The following is a 16,208-nucleotide window of genomic DNA, read 5'->3' as shown; positions in this document are numbered from 1 at the left end:
CACAAAGGCAAGAAACGTCACATTGACGAGGAAGAAGATGACTCGTCGCCCTCCCCCTCAACAAGTGCAGCTTGTAGTGCACCCGTTCCCGCACCTGTATTGGTGGTGGACGGTGGAGAGACAGACGATGATGAAGATGATGCAGCCGAAACAATGACGTTAATAACAGCGGGGGACGCAGCCAAAAACACACTGGTGGTTTGTGCAGCAGCAGAGTCAGAGGACACTGATAACGCTACAGCTCTCTCTGCAGTAGACAAACCTGCATGCCAACCAAACTTGCCTTCTTTCCCGACTAGAACACTCTTTGGAAAAAGTAGGTGAGACTTTTTTGAGAGACCAAAGTGGTTTTACATGTTGCTAAAAAATACAATTGAATTGACTGCTTCTACCTGCTAATAATGAGTGCGAAAAGGAGCAAACATGGATGGTTATGCGTTATGGTTATATGGTCCTATCTTAATATTCCTCTAAATCTGGCTTGAAAATGACCCCCCCAAAAAAATGGGTCGCCCCCTGGCACACCCTGTCTTTCTGTGGCACACCCAATGTGCCAAGTCTGGCTACTACGCCAGTGGTCCATCTAGGTGTTTCAGTGCTGGGGCCTTAATTAGTGAGTTGGTTGCACCTGTTGTTTATCCTGCCTTTTAGACACAAAATGGCGGCTGTGAAAAGGGGCGACTGGAGTAATCTGCACACTTGTGTGTGTACCATGACATGGTTACCTGGTTACCACATTGCCATGGTAACCATGGAACTCAACAAATCTGGAAAACGGACAAGTGGGAAACGCCAAAATCTGAGGTAAATACTACAATTCTAGGCCAAATATTAGGATCCGCAAATAAATAACTTTTATAAAGTAAAGTGTAACGTTAGATTATACCTTCACGCAACGTGCCAGCAGAGGCAGAGCGCTGCGTAATTATGTAATTCATCAGAAGTCACTCACCCTTCTCAGAAGATCTTCAGCCAACAAGGTTGTTCCGTGTCCGTTGTTTAGGCTACTGTAGTTGATGTCCCATCTGATTGTTTGCATATCCTCAGTCAGTTCAGCTCAGCTCTCTGATCCAGACCCGCACACCACACGTGTCTCCTTGCGTCTTGCAGTAAAGTTCCTCACAGAGCTCCGCCAAAGAGCGACCGGTTCCTGGCGGCCGCTACTGGGGACCGAGAGCGGCTCAGCCTCAGCCTGCAGCGGGGCGAGGCGCCGCTGGACACGGACAGACAGGTAGGCTGCTACACGGTGTGTGGGATAGCCTACTCGTAGCTACTAGTCAATGAAGAAATGTAAAGTTTCCATATCTGGACTGTTTTTATCGCCATTTTGCTAAGCTCAGAGACACTTCAGCACAGCAGGCAGGCAGGGAGGGACTTGAAAGTTCCTGCGTGGGTGAACAAGACCCTTCTCACGGGGGCCATTTTGTGTCGAAAAGGCAGGGTTAACAACACAGCAGGTGCAAGCAAAACACGGTTTCAAACTTCCATGATTGGAATGTGGGAAACCCTCATTAGTGTTTTGCTTGCACCTGTGTTTATTCTGCCTTTTCGACACAAAATGGCCCCCGTGAAAAGGGTCTATATGAACCTAAAACAATAAGACATTTAATAGACAACACTGGTGGAGGGCTACTCGAAATAGCCTACTGGTGTAAGGGCTACTTTAGTCAAAGTAAAGCTAATTTAAAATGTAGGTCTAGTAAAGCTTTATACTGGTTTACTTTTTATTTTATTTTATTTTTTAGAAAAGTGTTGTTGAGCTGTGATATTTTCCATGTGATCATAAAAGAGGCCAGTGTTCAAAGTAGATTGTTTTAATTCGAAAAAACTGGAATTTACAAAATAAGTGCACAAACAAATTAAAGCCAGAACCCCTCAAATGGCTCCAAATGGCCAGTTTCTGATACTTATGGAGAGCAACACAATGTGTTATACTCTGTATAATGGATGTGATTTCAAATGTAGTGAAGCACATTTAGCACAATACAGTAGAAGTGAAATTAGGCCTACTGAAATGGTATTATGCTGACGTGTCGTGTGTGTGTGTGTGTGTGTGTGTGTGTGTGCGTGTGCATGTGTCCAGGGTCTCACAGCGCTCCATGTGGCCTGCCTGCATGGCCAGCTGGCCTGTATAGAGCTGTTAGTGGACAGCGGGCGGGTGGAGATGGACACCCGCGGGCCCCAGGGTCGCCGGCCCGTCCACATGCTCCTCTCCCCGCAGAGCGCCGCCTGCTCCTCCTCCGCCTGCCTCGCATACCTGCTGGAGCGCGGGGCCGACATCACCGTGTAAAGTCTCAAACTTTCTGATATCAAGAACCCCCTCCGTCAGTAGGCCTATGCATAGGGCCACAGACCCCCATTTGATGAGATTTAGTCTCAGACCCAAATCTGACATAGGCTATATCAGATATATTTATTGTTGGATATGATTTTTGTCCAGAATTCATGTCTGTATGTGTATTGTAGGCTACTGTAGGTGGAGAGATAACAGTGAAACTATGATCAGTCTATATAACTGAAACTATATGAAAAGTCATTCTTCTACTAATTAAATAATGGGGAAGTTTAACAATTCATCGTTTTGTTGGGGACCCCCTGGAACCCCATCATGGTCTCCAGAACCACTGGTGTATAGAGGCTTATTTTCCCCCCTATGCAGTTTTCATTTTAGTCAGGTTTGTTTTAGGTCAGTTCAGTTTTGAATTTTGTTTTGTTTTCTTGATCTAGTTGCATTCAGCTGTCTCACTCACTCACACACACACACACACACACACACACACACACACACACACACACACACACACACACACACACACACACACACACACACATCTCAATGGAAAGTCTAAAATACAGTGCAATAATGAGATCATGATTACAACGAGACGGTGGTGAAAGTTTGATAACGATGATGATTATGATTATGATGACAACAGTGGTGATGATGATGATGATGAAGAAGTTGTGTTTCCATGGCAGCACCACAGAGGCGGGGCAGAGCCCTCTGCACCTGGCTGCCCGTCAGGGCCTGCTGGCCTGCGTAGAGATGCTGGTGACGGCCGGGGCGGACGTGTTGGCACGGGACGGCATGGGACACACAGCTCTGGACCTGGCCCGCATCTGCTGCCACAGGGAGGTGGCTAGGTGAGAGGCTGCATGCCAGGTGAAGTTTGTAGGACCATGAAACATAAAGCAGGTTAGCTAGCTCCAGCTCAGCCTTCTCCCAAGCTATTGTCTGAATTTTCATTTGAGGTGGTGAACTATTCCTTAAAGGGATAGTTCTGTTTGTTTGAAGTTGGGTCCTATGAGGTACTCTCATACAGTCAGTGCACTGGGTAAAGCACTCTGGACGCATCGTGCACCGAGATAGGAGAACTGCACTCCAGCTGCAACAGGCACAGAGAGCTGTCTGCTGAGTGTGAAGGGGGCCATGAGCAAAAACGTAAAAAACAACAGAAAGAATACATAAAATGCTTCCATACTGCTCACCTGGCATAATGCAAGTCTCCACAAGCCCTGAGATGCTAAGTTGACTTGAAAATATGTAATTTACACCCTGTTTTTCGCTAAAATCGTCACTATAGCAAGGTTGTACCCTAGTTGTTGTAATTTCAGCTGCTAGCTCCAGTGACGATTTCAGCTAAAAACAGGGTGTACATGACATCTTTTCAAGTCAACTTGGCATCTCAGGGCTTGTGGAGACTTGGATTATGCCAGGTGAGCAGTATGGAAGCATTTAATGTATTTTTTCTGTTGTTTTTTATGTTTTTGCTCATGGCCCCCTTCACACTCAGCAAACAGCTCTCTGTGCCTGCCGCAGCTGGAGTGCAGTTCTCCTATCTCGGTGCGCGATGCATCCAGAGTGCTTTACCCAGTGCACTGACTGTATGAGAGTACCTCATAGGACCCAACTTCAAACAAACAGAACTATCCCTTTAAGGCAGCCATTCCCAACCTGTGGGCCGTGAAGGTATTGCAAGTGGGCCTCCAGATCATTTGCAAAACATTACAATCTTTGTGTGGGGAGGGGGGGGGGGGTGTAAAAATGATTATGTATGAGAATGCATTTTTCCATTGTTGAATATTTCATTTGGTTAATGGCCTGCATTTATATAGCGCTTTTTATCCAAAGCGCTTTACATTCACCCATTCACACACCGATGGCGGCAAGCTGCCACGCAGGGTGCTGCCACACCATCAGGAGCAATTTGGGGTTCAGTATCTTGCCCAAGGACACTTCGACATGCAGACTGGAGGAGCCGGGAATCGAACCACTGACCTCTTTCATCCAAAGCGATTAGTGACGACCCGCTCTACCTCCTGAGCTACAGCCGCCCCCATTTGTAATCATTAATTTATAATTAGTGTATTGCAGATAACCCCTCACGTTAAGTTTCTGGGGCCAGTTGCACAAAACACCTTGAGTTAAGATTTTCCTTATAGTCCGAGTTAAGGTTTCCATGAAATAAAACTGGTTGCACAAAACACCCTTACAGTAAGTCTTCTCCTTAAGTTGAGTGTTTTGTGCAGCCGATTTTATTTTATGGAAACCTTATCTTGGACTTTAAGGAAAATCTTATTTCTGTGTGGTGCTGTTGGACAGCTCCTTTCATTGTTAAAAAAGTGCTCTATATACTGTATACTGTTCACGGTCAGATGTGGGCCGCGGACATTTTTGAGATTTTCAAGTTAGCCACAAAAGGTCGGGAACCGCTGCCTTCAGGGAGTGCAAAATGTGTGTGTGCCGTGTGTGTGTGTGTGTGTGCGTGTGCAGGTATCTGAAGAACTGCATGTGGCAGGCAGACAAGAAGAAAGAGATGGAGGAGAGAAAGCTAGCACAGACTCTCTACAAGGATCTTGTGGATTTGGCCAAACTGAATGATCAGAAAAAACAGGTCAGTTGGTTCGTTAGTTAGTGCGCTACTTGTGTGACAATCCAAAATGTCCAAAACATCATCCCAAAATAGTGTGATTGAGAAGAACATGCAGTACATACCTCAGGCAAAAACACTGATTTGATCTCATTGATTAGAGACGACTATAAAACGGATGCCTTATTGTGGAGAAGAGGTTATAGGAAGAAGCTTAATAGAAGATGAAACTTGATAAGGTCACCATTGTTCTTATTAGTGCTGCAGTGCAACATCAGCATCATTTAGTCAGATTGTCACACAATAATGATCAGATGCAAAACGACTATCCAACTCTGTGTGAATCCAGGTGCTGATAGAGGAGAAGGTGGCAGAGTGGGTGAACAAGAAAGGCCTGGCCGTCATAGAGGACTTCTCCCCCAGAGTCGTGTTGAGCCAGTACCACACTCAGTGCCTCTTATCAGAGCAGGACACCTCCAGTCTCAAGCAGGCCAAGGGCCAGGGTAAACCCCGGCCAGGAGATCCCCGGCCGGACTGGAACATCTCCGCCAACCCCACCAAGCCGCCTAAGGCCTCGGTCTCCAGGCTCCAGACAGTCCGGATGGGCGGCGATCCAGAGAAGTCTTCCAGAGAGCCGGACCTGAGGAACAGCGTTACACTGCAGAGCAGCAGCAGCGGGAGGCCTCGGTACATCACCGAGTGGGACAGCTCACCCTGCGACGCCCCCGACCTGCCGCTGGATATCCTCCGGAAGGCGCTGTTCCCCAAAGCCTTCCCTTCCAGGATGGCCTCGCCCCAGCACTTCAAGACGCACAACGTCGTGGACCTGCCGCACCTCGGACGCTCCCAGGTGGGGCAGAGCTCCTCCCCCTGGACGGAGGTGGCCATGCACCTGGCCGAGATCCTGGAGCCCGGACACTACTGAGGAGGCTGGACTGCTGACCAAACCCTGATGTCCCCGTCTATATATATATACTGCACCAGATCAGTCTATATACTGTACTGCACCAGATCTGAAATAGCATCCTCACAAAAGTTTCATCTTGGTTACTGACAGGCAAGGCAAGTTATAGATTTCACTGTTTTCATTGAGCCAAGATCCAGCACTGTGGACTTAAAACTTTTACATTGAAAATATACCCCCCCCCCCTCCACCCATCAAATTAACAGAATGTTAACAGAATTAACATACGAGAATTATAATGAATGGACTTTATTCACATTTTGTCAAAGCATTTGTTGTATAAAGTATTCGTATAGGCCTTGTCGTCTCCTGTAGTCTCCCACATCAGCAGCAGTAACGGGTGTAAAAGCAGACTGGTAGCATCGATCGCTAACTCTGACGCCCCACAAAGTCAAAGTGGCAGAATGTAACTCCAAAAGGGGAGGGGTGAGCAAAAGGAGAGAACACCTCGGTGAACTGGGTCACCTGTCAAGATGTTGCCCTGCACTTCCGTTGACCCCCCCCCCCCCCCCGGGAACTGACTGTGTCCAGGTGAGAGCCTGTCAACAGCATGGGTGTATGACTGTGAGCTGTGGGCCTGTCAGCTATAATACAGGTGTGTGTGTGCGCTTTCGTCTTGTCCTTGACTTCATCGAGCACTTCACACTCGAGTGGGGGTGAAGGTTCACACTACCCTCAACGTGATGGTGCGCCCTCCTCCGTGACCGAGCCACATGAGACTTGGAGAAATAGTTGCATCGATAATTCCATGTAGCTACGCAAAACCCCGGGCACACAGTCATGGGAGTCGGGTTAGTGACAGCCGGTTGGCATAATCCAATGTTGGGCAAATATTATGCCCGGGTCAGTTAGCCAGATTTAATTCTAATTGAACATGCCACGGGTCGGTGGCTCTCGATCTAAATTCTGTCCTACTTTTATTTCCTGGAAGACCAACCGGGCAAAAGGAGCCATTTGAGCCACTATTTCAACAAAAAAAATGTTTTATTGAACACAGCTATGTGCATACCAGCCAACAATGAATTCCACTCAGTAATCAGTAAAAAGAATTTCAGACAACATAACTGCCTGTTTTTGACTTTTGCAGCTTTTGTCTCCCAACACCATAACCTTAACAGGTTCTGTCTCGATACGTTTTGTTCTCATTGTTTAGTGTTTTTTATGTCAGGTTCATTCACCAAATCAATGTACAAAAATCATTTCTTCATCATTGAGACATATTAAAAAAAAAACAGTCCAGGGAAAGATGAGCAGGTTGCAAACTATGGTGGTTAATTAACGCGTGTCGACGCGGACAACAAAACATCTCACATCATTCTTTTGCAGCCACATACATTTACCACACATTTAGGGCTTTCGTTCAATTTATAAACGTACTCCCCATCCAAGTGCCTTATCGTTAACCCCGTTCAAAGGGGTGAGGTGAAGGTGTGTAGGGTGTTCACGTCGATGGCGGCGTCTTCATGGATCAGATGAAGTCGATTCCCACATTTTCTATCTGCACAACAGACTTTGCCCTCGCTCGTTTGAGGTAGGTCTCGTCGATGCATCTGTGGAAACGCCCACAGCGGCAGGGTTTTTTTCCTCCAGCGCTTTGCAGCCACTTCACCAGCCAAACCAGCTTTTGGAATAGGAACTGAGCCCTGGATGGTTTCCTGCTCAAGTAGCAGACAAACGCCACAATTGAGCAGAACCCCTTCGAGGATCGTGCCTCGCACCAAAATCCACATTAGAATTCAACCAGAAAGTACCTGGAGCTCTACCCCGTCGTCTGAAGAAGACACACATACACAAGTGGCAGAAATCCATGTCTTGGTTTGCCTGGTAAACTGAAGGGGGGGGGGACATTACCTGCCAAGAATACTTTTTTTACCAGCCAAAAATGAATATGCGTTCTTTAAAGGAACACTCTGCCCATTTTCAACCAGCTTTGTATCATTAGAACATCAGTAGTATATCAGAAAACTGTAAACTGTTTCCCTGTTAAAGTGTTTCCTGTTGAAGTGTGGACCAGTGATGTCACTGGTCCACACTTTAACACTCAATAACTGTCAAATTAAATGACAGACTTCAAAACCGTTTACAGTTTTCTGATATATACTACTGATGTTCTAATGATACAAAGCTGGTTGAAAATGGGCGGCGTGTTCCTTTAAAGGAATCTGTCACCCTACCTGTTTTCAAAGCCATTTTGTGTAGAGAAATCAGGTACTGTGTGAAACAACAACAGATGTACTACTCAGCTCAAAAAGTGACCAGCCAGTGTCGAGGGCGACCCTCGACGGTTTATCCGCCAACGGCTATTTGTACTGGCATTTGGCGGCTGTTCATTCCAGACCCGACACAGACAGACACACTTCAATACCAAAGCTTATCAAACAGAGGAGTCTCCACGCCAGCAACAAGAAAGCACTGCGCAACAAGGCAAGACCCCACAACGGTCTCTAGTAGATGTTGTTGGCAGTCAGTAGACAGACAGACAGACACCAACGTGTCCTGTGTAAACTCGTCGCAGGAAGCTCTGTTCATTGGTCCGCCCGCCTCAATGTGCTCCTCATCCGACCACTCGGTTCCTTCCAGAATGTAATTCCTCAAGTCTTTTTCTAGCTCTTCCATGCCCTTCTCCCTCCACCCCCTCCCCATACTTTTCACCCCCAAGTCCGTCTCCGCTGCCCCCCTCAGTACATCTTCTGTCGGCTGGGCAGCACTGCCTCCTTGAGGAACGAGAAGATGAGGAGGATCCCCGAGCGCTTCCCCCTCTTGCCCTTGGTGAAGTAATTAGACACCACGTCATCTGGAATGAACACAAGGAAGACACTGGTTATTATAATTATAGAGAGGCAAAGTGAACGTCACTTCCTGCTTCAGCACTGTACCAGATATTTTTTTCTGCTAATTTATTTTCCCATAGACATTTCATACAATGCTTATAAAAAATATTTTTACTTGGTCAAACCAAACGGTTCAGCTATATTTAGAATCGGGAGAGACCATAGAACATTTCACTCAGACCAAAACTAAAAAACAAAAATATTTTCTTTAAACCCGCATTTTTTAAGTGAAATGTTATGCGATCTCTCCTGTTTCTAAGTAAAATTAGTTTTATAAGCATTTTACAAAATGTCTATGGGAAAATAAATGGCGGATGAAAATCTCTGGTACAGTGCTGAAGCAGGAAGTGACGTTCCACGTCGGTTCTCTATTATAAATAGGCATCTGACAAAAATAAACGTCCCAACTCTTGACTGACTTTTTCTTCACAAAATAGCCTGTTTAAAGTGGTACACCAATATCATCTCTGATCGGACTTTCTCTGACTGAAGGAAAAATGTTGGTAATGCTACCGTGAATATCGTCGCTGTCGGGTATCTCCAAAACTTTTCAGAAACTATTTAAAAAAAAAAATGTTTTTACAGTATCAATTGAGTTTTGAAAGGGTTTCAGAAGGTCAGAGCGTACACAAAAATCCACGTTATTGTTTTCACGCCAAGATAACTGGCACGTCACTAAGAAAGCTTACAACCACCGGCATGTCTCCGATAAATACTGATCCACTCCGAGATTTGAAGCTGAAGAGCAAATCTGTGTGTGTGTTTCTCTTGAAGAGGAGCTCACCTCCTTGCTGCATGGTGGACGGAAGCACATTTTCCCCCGCTGAGAGTGACACGAAGAAGGAGAAGGGGATTATCCACAGACAGATAGTGAAGTACGCCAGCACCTTCACACCAGAGGAGGACACAGGCAGGGGGGTTAGACAAGGGAAGGACAACTTGGGTTTTTGGTACGAGAGCGACTTTTTTTCCCTCTCTCCTTTCATAGAAAGTGCCATCTATCTATGCAGTGTAGGAATTTAGCCAGTGGCAAGCGCAAAAATACCCCCAAGAAATATCAGAACGCCCCTAAAAACCACGATCCAGGGGCAACAATTGCCCCCAAGATTTATATAATTTTCTTTTCATTCAATTAATTTTATTTCCATCTCTAATACACATATACACAATAACACCTGCAAGCTGGTTGCCTGAAGAAGATGACTAAGAACACACTCACACAAACAGTGCGCTGTTGTCAACACTATGCTTTAGCAACTTTATGCAGTAAATACTTTTTTAAGTGCCCCCAAAATTGTGTAAATGCCCCCATTTTTTAGACCATGGGGACAAAATTTGCCCCATTTTTTTTTTATTTGATTTCCTACACTGCATCCGTGTATCACTGACTGCTCCAACTCCAGGCCAAACTAAACACCATAAATATGAGATGAAGCTTACTTCTGAGAAAGGATAATACTCTTCTGCAAAATACTGGAAGGCCATGTAGTGGTTGACCACCACCAACACTGCAGAGGAGAGCGAGGGAGAAAGAGAAATGTTACATCATCTACATCTCACCGACGCGTGATTTCGAATCGCACATAGGTTACGCAAAAACCACGCCCTGTGCCCGCCTACGCAGCAGTCAAGCGCCGGGATTGGCCAGGAGCAAGTCTTTTTTCTTCTTTTGACAGCTGGAATCTCCCACACCACAAACACTGCACGGCACGCAGCCCAGCGATTTCATGAACCAACTGAATTGCTCTTGATAGCGGACATTGAAATTAATTATTAGTGTATTAACGTCAATGAAAACGTAACGCAAGCTTTTAACACACAATCGATTTTTAAACATAAATTAAGTGAAATTCAGGCCTTTAGCCAAAGCTTCAATAACAGAGCTCAGCTAAATGAAAACTATAAAAAATATCAAATTAAAAAATACAATAGGCTACAGCACATAGGCCTAGCCCCCCCCAGTCCAGCCGTTTGTTCCAGGCCAGTGAAGTCCAAACAATCTACAAAAACATGCAATAATATAAAATCATAAATAAAAAGTTGAATCATACACAATAAATAAAACCAAAAGTAAAGGGTTTTGCCTTCCCAATGGCCAAGGGCAGCATCTGTTATTCTGGCCTCATAATAAGCACTGAGGCGGGTGGTCAGAAAGTCAAATAAGATTCAAATACATTGTATGCTTTGGTGCGATGTAGGATTTTGTCTTTCAACATGAGCATGAGCGCCTGGCCAATCCCGGCGCTTGACTGCTGCGTAGGCGGGCACAGGGCGTGGTTTTTGCGTAACCTATGTGCGATTCGAAATCACGCCTCACTGACACGTGCATTGAGATGACTTGACATTGAAATGACTAGTAACTCCACATAGGCTTCTTCTGCCAAATGACCAAAGGGGAGCAGTCTTTTACGTTGAAAGTGGATACCAAATTTGATGATCAAACTTTCTCTCTTTTAATTGATGCTGATTGGAGCAAGTATGGAACATTTTCTGTCACAATTCAACAATAAATTAACATATCTTATGATTAAAATCTTAGGGTGCTTTCTCACTGGCGCCCCCGGTAGCGTTCCTGAGCACACTTGTCCCCAAAATTGACCCCAGTTTCAGAACCTTTTTAGTGCGAACGTTGCGTTCCACTCCACGCCCGGGCGCGCAACAGGGAACCGTGACAGGATCCACTTGAAAAGGTGGTCTGGGCCTGGGAGCGCTTTGGCGTGCCGGGGGAACGTGAACACTTGCGAATGTGAACGCCAACCGTTCCGAACCACATAGACAACACACGGGGCGAGGATACACTCCGGGCGTAGTTGATGACGCAAGTGCACTCTGTTCCGTTCCCGAGCGCGGACGAAATGTTGTAATGTGAAAGCTGACCAGCGGGGGAGGGGGGGGGGGGGGGCAATCGTGCCCGGGCGCGGAACGGAACGAAAGCAATGGTTCCCAGTGAGAAAGCAGCCTCAGTCTGCAAATAACAAATGACCACAACAAATGAATGGTCACAGCAGCAAATAATGAATATTTGAGAGCAAATAATGAAATACAACCATCAAATAATGAGCCCACATGTTAAGCTCACCACAGGAGAGGATGAAGTTGGGCGAGCTCAGCAGTATGTAGGGGAACGTCTGCAGGAGGCCAAAGTACACCAGGTTGGTGAAGAGGCCAACTCCCACCATCAACACCGGGAAGCCTTCAAACAGGTACAGACCGGCCAGCACACCTGTCGAGAACTGGACACATTCACACAAAATATACACCGAGGGTTATTCTGCAGTTCTCCAGCTGCCACAAACCATTCAGTATTGTTCTAAAGTTGATGGTATCGTCGATCTCATTCACCACTGTTGAGAACTGTGGTCCAAAATAAGATCATAGCCGTGTTCAAAACTGTTCCCTATTACAGAAATAGCAGACTGTAGAGTGTGTTCGCCATGTTTTACTAGTGCCCAACATTTGTTAATTGAATTCACTATTTCGTCCACTAAAAAATACCCATAATGCAGAGCAACTTTGAGTGAACAGTGAATGTAGTCTACATTTTCTCCCATATACCACAATGCAATGTGGTCGTGTTTACCAAAGGAGAAGAAGAGGGAGAGTCTGAAACTTGTCCTCCATATATTTTACTATATGATAAACACTACATATATAATATAATATATTTTACTATATGATAAACACTACATGTAATGTAATGAGGGAGGGGCAAGCGCTGCCTTTTCACTTTCCCCACCCAGATTTATCCTGCCGGTCCCGGGGATTGAACCGACGACCTTCTGGTCACAAGCTCGCTTCTCTAACACTTACAACTTTAACACAACATGCATATTATATATTAAACTCTTCAGCTACATTAAGCTACATTATGTAACTTGTTACGTGAAATTTTGGTGGGAAAAAAAGCCCGCTTATATCGGTATCGGTTGATATCGGTATCGGAAATTAAGAGTTGGACATTATCGGATATCGGTAAAAAAGCCAATATCGAACATCCATATATATAATATAATATATTTTACTTTTAGGTGACAACCAGGTATAGATTGGTGACAAGCTGGAGAGACAGTTGACGGTCGGAGAGACGGCAATCCGGTACGGGATGGGTTTAGCACCCCAGACTGGCTCTCTCGTGAGGGAGAAATCCACAAACGCTACGGATTAGCCTCCTGAAAAGCTGTGTAAACATCGGCGCGGCCTGGGGTCCTCCAGGCTAGAGCGAGGTGCTCGGCGCAGCCGAATGACGTGCAACGCACAGGCCTTCTTGAGGCATCCACTCTGCCACTGGATGCCTGTGCCCCGGGAGGGCCTGGTGAGACGAAGGAGGTGAACAGCTGGGAGACAACCCATAACGCCTTAGAGCCTCCATGCACCGAAGGGTCTCGCTATGCTGCAGCACAGCACTAGCTCTATTGCTGCGGATTGGGCGTGATCGGCCCTTCCGCGGGCAACGTTGCAGACAGAGTAGGAGGGCTGATCCGTGTGCGGCTGCTTCTGGGATGCCGGTCGGGGTCTTAATCGGCCTCGGCTGGGTCTACTGGGCGAGGGTGTATGATGTGTGACAGACCCGAAACACCTTACGACCCCAGTCAACATCACTGATGACGCGTCCCAGCGCATGCTGAAGTATGTATGTATGTATGTAAAAAAAATACTATATGATAAACACTACATATATATAATATATTTTACTATATGATAAACACTACATATATAATATAATATATTTTACTATATGATAAACACTACATGGGGAATGGTGAGCGAGGGAATGAGTGAACCATTCCGAACATGGCTATTGAGATTAACCAAATTCTGGATGTTTTCCATGTCTATCCCCTCACATATCCATTATCCACTGATCCATATCCACCTACTCACCAGTATCATGTACTTTATTATTCGGCTGGTGGCCACTGTGTATTCTTCTATTAGCTCTGCCAAGTAGTACAGGCCGGCAGCTGTGTGAAGAGAAAGACACGCTGATGAACAACCAAAACAACAATGAAGCAAAGGACCAGAATTCTTTAGAATCATGAAATTAACACAAGCCACCAGGCAAATATTGAAAATGTTTCACTGTGGCTGGTAAATGTATTCACGACGCTACCTGCCACTTTGACGGCTAACCAAATATTTGAAGGCTCATAAATCTATTTGACTTGTTAATTTCGATAGAGGAGCAGGCGTTTTGTTTGAATCCAGCAGGCATTCGAGCTTGTGCGTGCATGAAAAAAATAAGTTTACTCTGTGGAAAGCAAAAATAGATTTTTTTTTTTTTAGCAACACAGGTAAGACCCACAGTTACCAGCCCATCAGTGGCTGCTTTGGCCAACGGGTCAAACTAGTCAAAACATGTCAAGGGCAGAGGAAGGTGACATCCGCTCATGTGCAAGAGAGAGATAAGAGGGGTGGCACACTGCCTTGCACTTTTCAACACCATAATAAACCCTGTAATGACAGGCAGTGGCACCAAGCAGACTGACACTCGTGGCTTCTCGCCCCTAAACTTTCAACGTTGGATAGTTTGCCAGAATTGCCACACAGAAAGAAATGGAAAAAATGAATTGTGTCTGACAAGCAAGGCGGTAGACGATTACTGACAGACTGTAGTTTGACATGACAAACTCTCCGTGCAAAAAGAGAAGAGGCCTCTACATTTTCCACTTCTAAAATAAATAAGTCCTTCTTCCAGACCTCAAATTCAGACTGGGCTTTATCATTTGGTTCAATGTGGTCGTCTGCTAGTGCTTAACCAGACACTGCCAGATGGTCCGTTTTCACATGATCTTGCACGAATGACGAATCCAAGGTTAGTATCTGCGGACAGTGGCTGGACATTCTTTTCTGTCAGCTGAGCTAGTGCTACACTTTATTATTCTATCGCTGCCGCTGAAGATTATTCTGATAGCAAATGTCAGATGTAGCCTCTATGAAATGTAGCCTCCTGTAACTCAAGTGATATTTGGGTCTACAACTAACATAGATTGCATGGTGTAATGGGACTAGCAGAACCAATCAACTTTGTGTGCAATTCCCAAACTTTCCAAGAGCTGGAAATGAGCAGATTAATATTCCAGAGTCTAGACTTCCCAGACCCCCTTTGGAAGCAGTCTGGAGCTGGAGACGTGACAGAAAGTATCGCCGCTATGGTCGGCATTTCAACAGAGACTTTGACAGCGACCACACCTGTGAGCTGCACCAGGTCCAAAGGAGAACGTTACGTGGCCAGGTAACTGACAACGTGGACAGATTCTTTGCCAAGCTTGAACTAACTACTTGACCGTTTTATGTTTTGTTTAATTAACAACTGACAGGGCCCGATCACTCAACAGATCCACGCACACCTCGCTCTGGTCTGGTCTGGTGGTGCTTTTGAACTAGCTATACATGATTATCTAACGCTAATGTACACAAATGTCACTGCTGTCCTAGTGAGGCTAACTAGCTAGTTCACATTAGCTACCAAGCTAAGATCTTGGTTAAAAGGCTCAGCTGGGCTCTAGAATAGCTGCGTAACGTTAGCTCACTGTCTCATAGCTAACTAAATAACGTTTAAATGATGGCCAAAGTAACGTTACTCGCTGATGCATGGATTTATCCAACGCCACATCATATGATCGATAAGTAAGGAGGGGTGAAGTCAGCTCGTCTGATGGATGGACATTAGCCTACTTAAAGAAAACAATGGTAACGTACAAGCTAGGCATTTAAGTTAGATATGTCGCGTTTGTTTGATTAACGTTCAACTCGTTTGAAGTAAATACAAATTAAGTTGCCGTCTTTGCTGCCGTACCTTCCTGTAGCTGTTAGACAACCAGTTAGCTAGCTAGCTAGCCACCAGTTTGTGGATGGCTTATTCTGATAGACCAGACTACAGTTTGTGAAGACATCCATTACCTAATACGCCTTTGATCGATGCTTACACAACCGCTGCTTTGTGAAATGAATCACGACCTAGCTCATTAAGTTGTGCAAGTTCAGCTGCTTGCTCGGCTAGCATTAGCAAGCAAACGTTAGCTAGCGTTAGCCACTTGCAGGGACTCCACATACACACTTACCGATTGCTAGAGTGACGAAGGATATCTGGATCACCAACGACAACCAACTCAGTAAATAAATAAACCACATCTCGCTGCGTGTGAAACAACACACATAAATATGAAAATATTGTATAAAAAATGACTATTAGCTGCTAACTGAGCTAATGGTCAAAGTTCCTCCCTCCCCCTGTGTTCCTTCCGACGCTGAGGAGAGCAGGACAAGAGCCCCCATCCAAAGGAAGGAAACTCTTATTTTGGTTATATCGCCGCCTCTGGCTGGAGGAGAACTGCAGGGGTTTGATGATGAAATACTAGTCTAATGAAATACAAAAAATACCAGTGTGAGACTGGCAGTCTCCACTCATTTCTGAAATCAACAGGAGCTTTTGAGACAAGGGAACATTTGACACTAATATATTGTCAATATAGCACTGTCTATATAGTATAGTAGTCTTGCTTATTTATATAGCCCTTTCAAACCCCGTTTCAAACATGTCTT

The 16,208-nt window shown here is 45.4% G+C and overlaps 2 protein-coding genes across 2 annotated transcripts; one reads left to right on the top strand and one right to left on the bottom strand.

Moving 5' to 3' along the window:
* Positions 1-751: 751 nt before the first annotated feature.
* On the top strand, positions 752-5,796 carry ankrd53 (ankyrin repeat domain 53; the record flags this gene model as incomplete). Its single annotated transcript, XM_083640224.1, has 6 exons — positions 752-804; positions 1,111-1,231; positions 2,084-2,286; positions 2,980-3,144; positions 4,775-4,895; positions 5,221-5,796. The coding sequence occupies 6 exons, from the start codon at positions 752-754 to the stop codon at positions 5,794-5,796; spliced, it is 1,239 nt and encodes a 412-aa protein (XP_083496350.1).
* Positions 5,797-8,494: 2,698 nt separating this feature from the next.
* On the bottom strand, positions 8,495-15,894 carry tex261 (testis expressed 261). The gene is made up of 6 exons (XM_083639743.1): positions 15,728-15,894; positions 13,548-13,627; positions 11,746-11,899; positions 10,107-10,174; positions 9,451-9,553; positions 8,495-8,629 (listed from the first exon to the last, which is right to left on the bottom strand). The coding sequence occupies exons 1-6, from the start codon at positions 15,795-15,797 to the stop codon at positions 8,514-8,516; spliced, it is 591 nt and encodes a 196-aa protein (XP_083495869.1). The 5' UTR covers positions 15,798-15,894; the 3' UTR covers positions 8,495-8,513.
* Positions 15,895-16,208: the final 314 nt, after the last annotated feature.

Source organism: Poromitra crassiceps, assembly GCF_964638095.1.
Source record: "Poromitra crassiceps genome assembly, chromosome: 7".
NCBI lineage: Eukaryota > Metazoa > Chordata > Actinopteri > Beryciformes > Melamphaidae > Poromitra > Poromitra crassiceps.
Note: the sequence above shows the minus strand (reverse complement) of the source record. Positions and strands in the feature narration are given on the sequence as shown.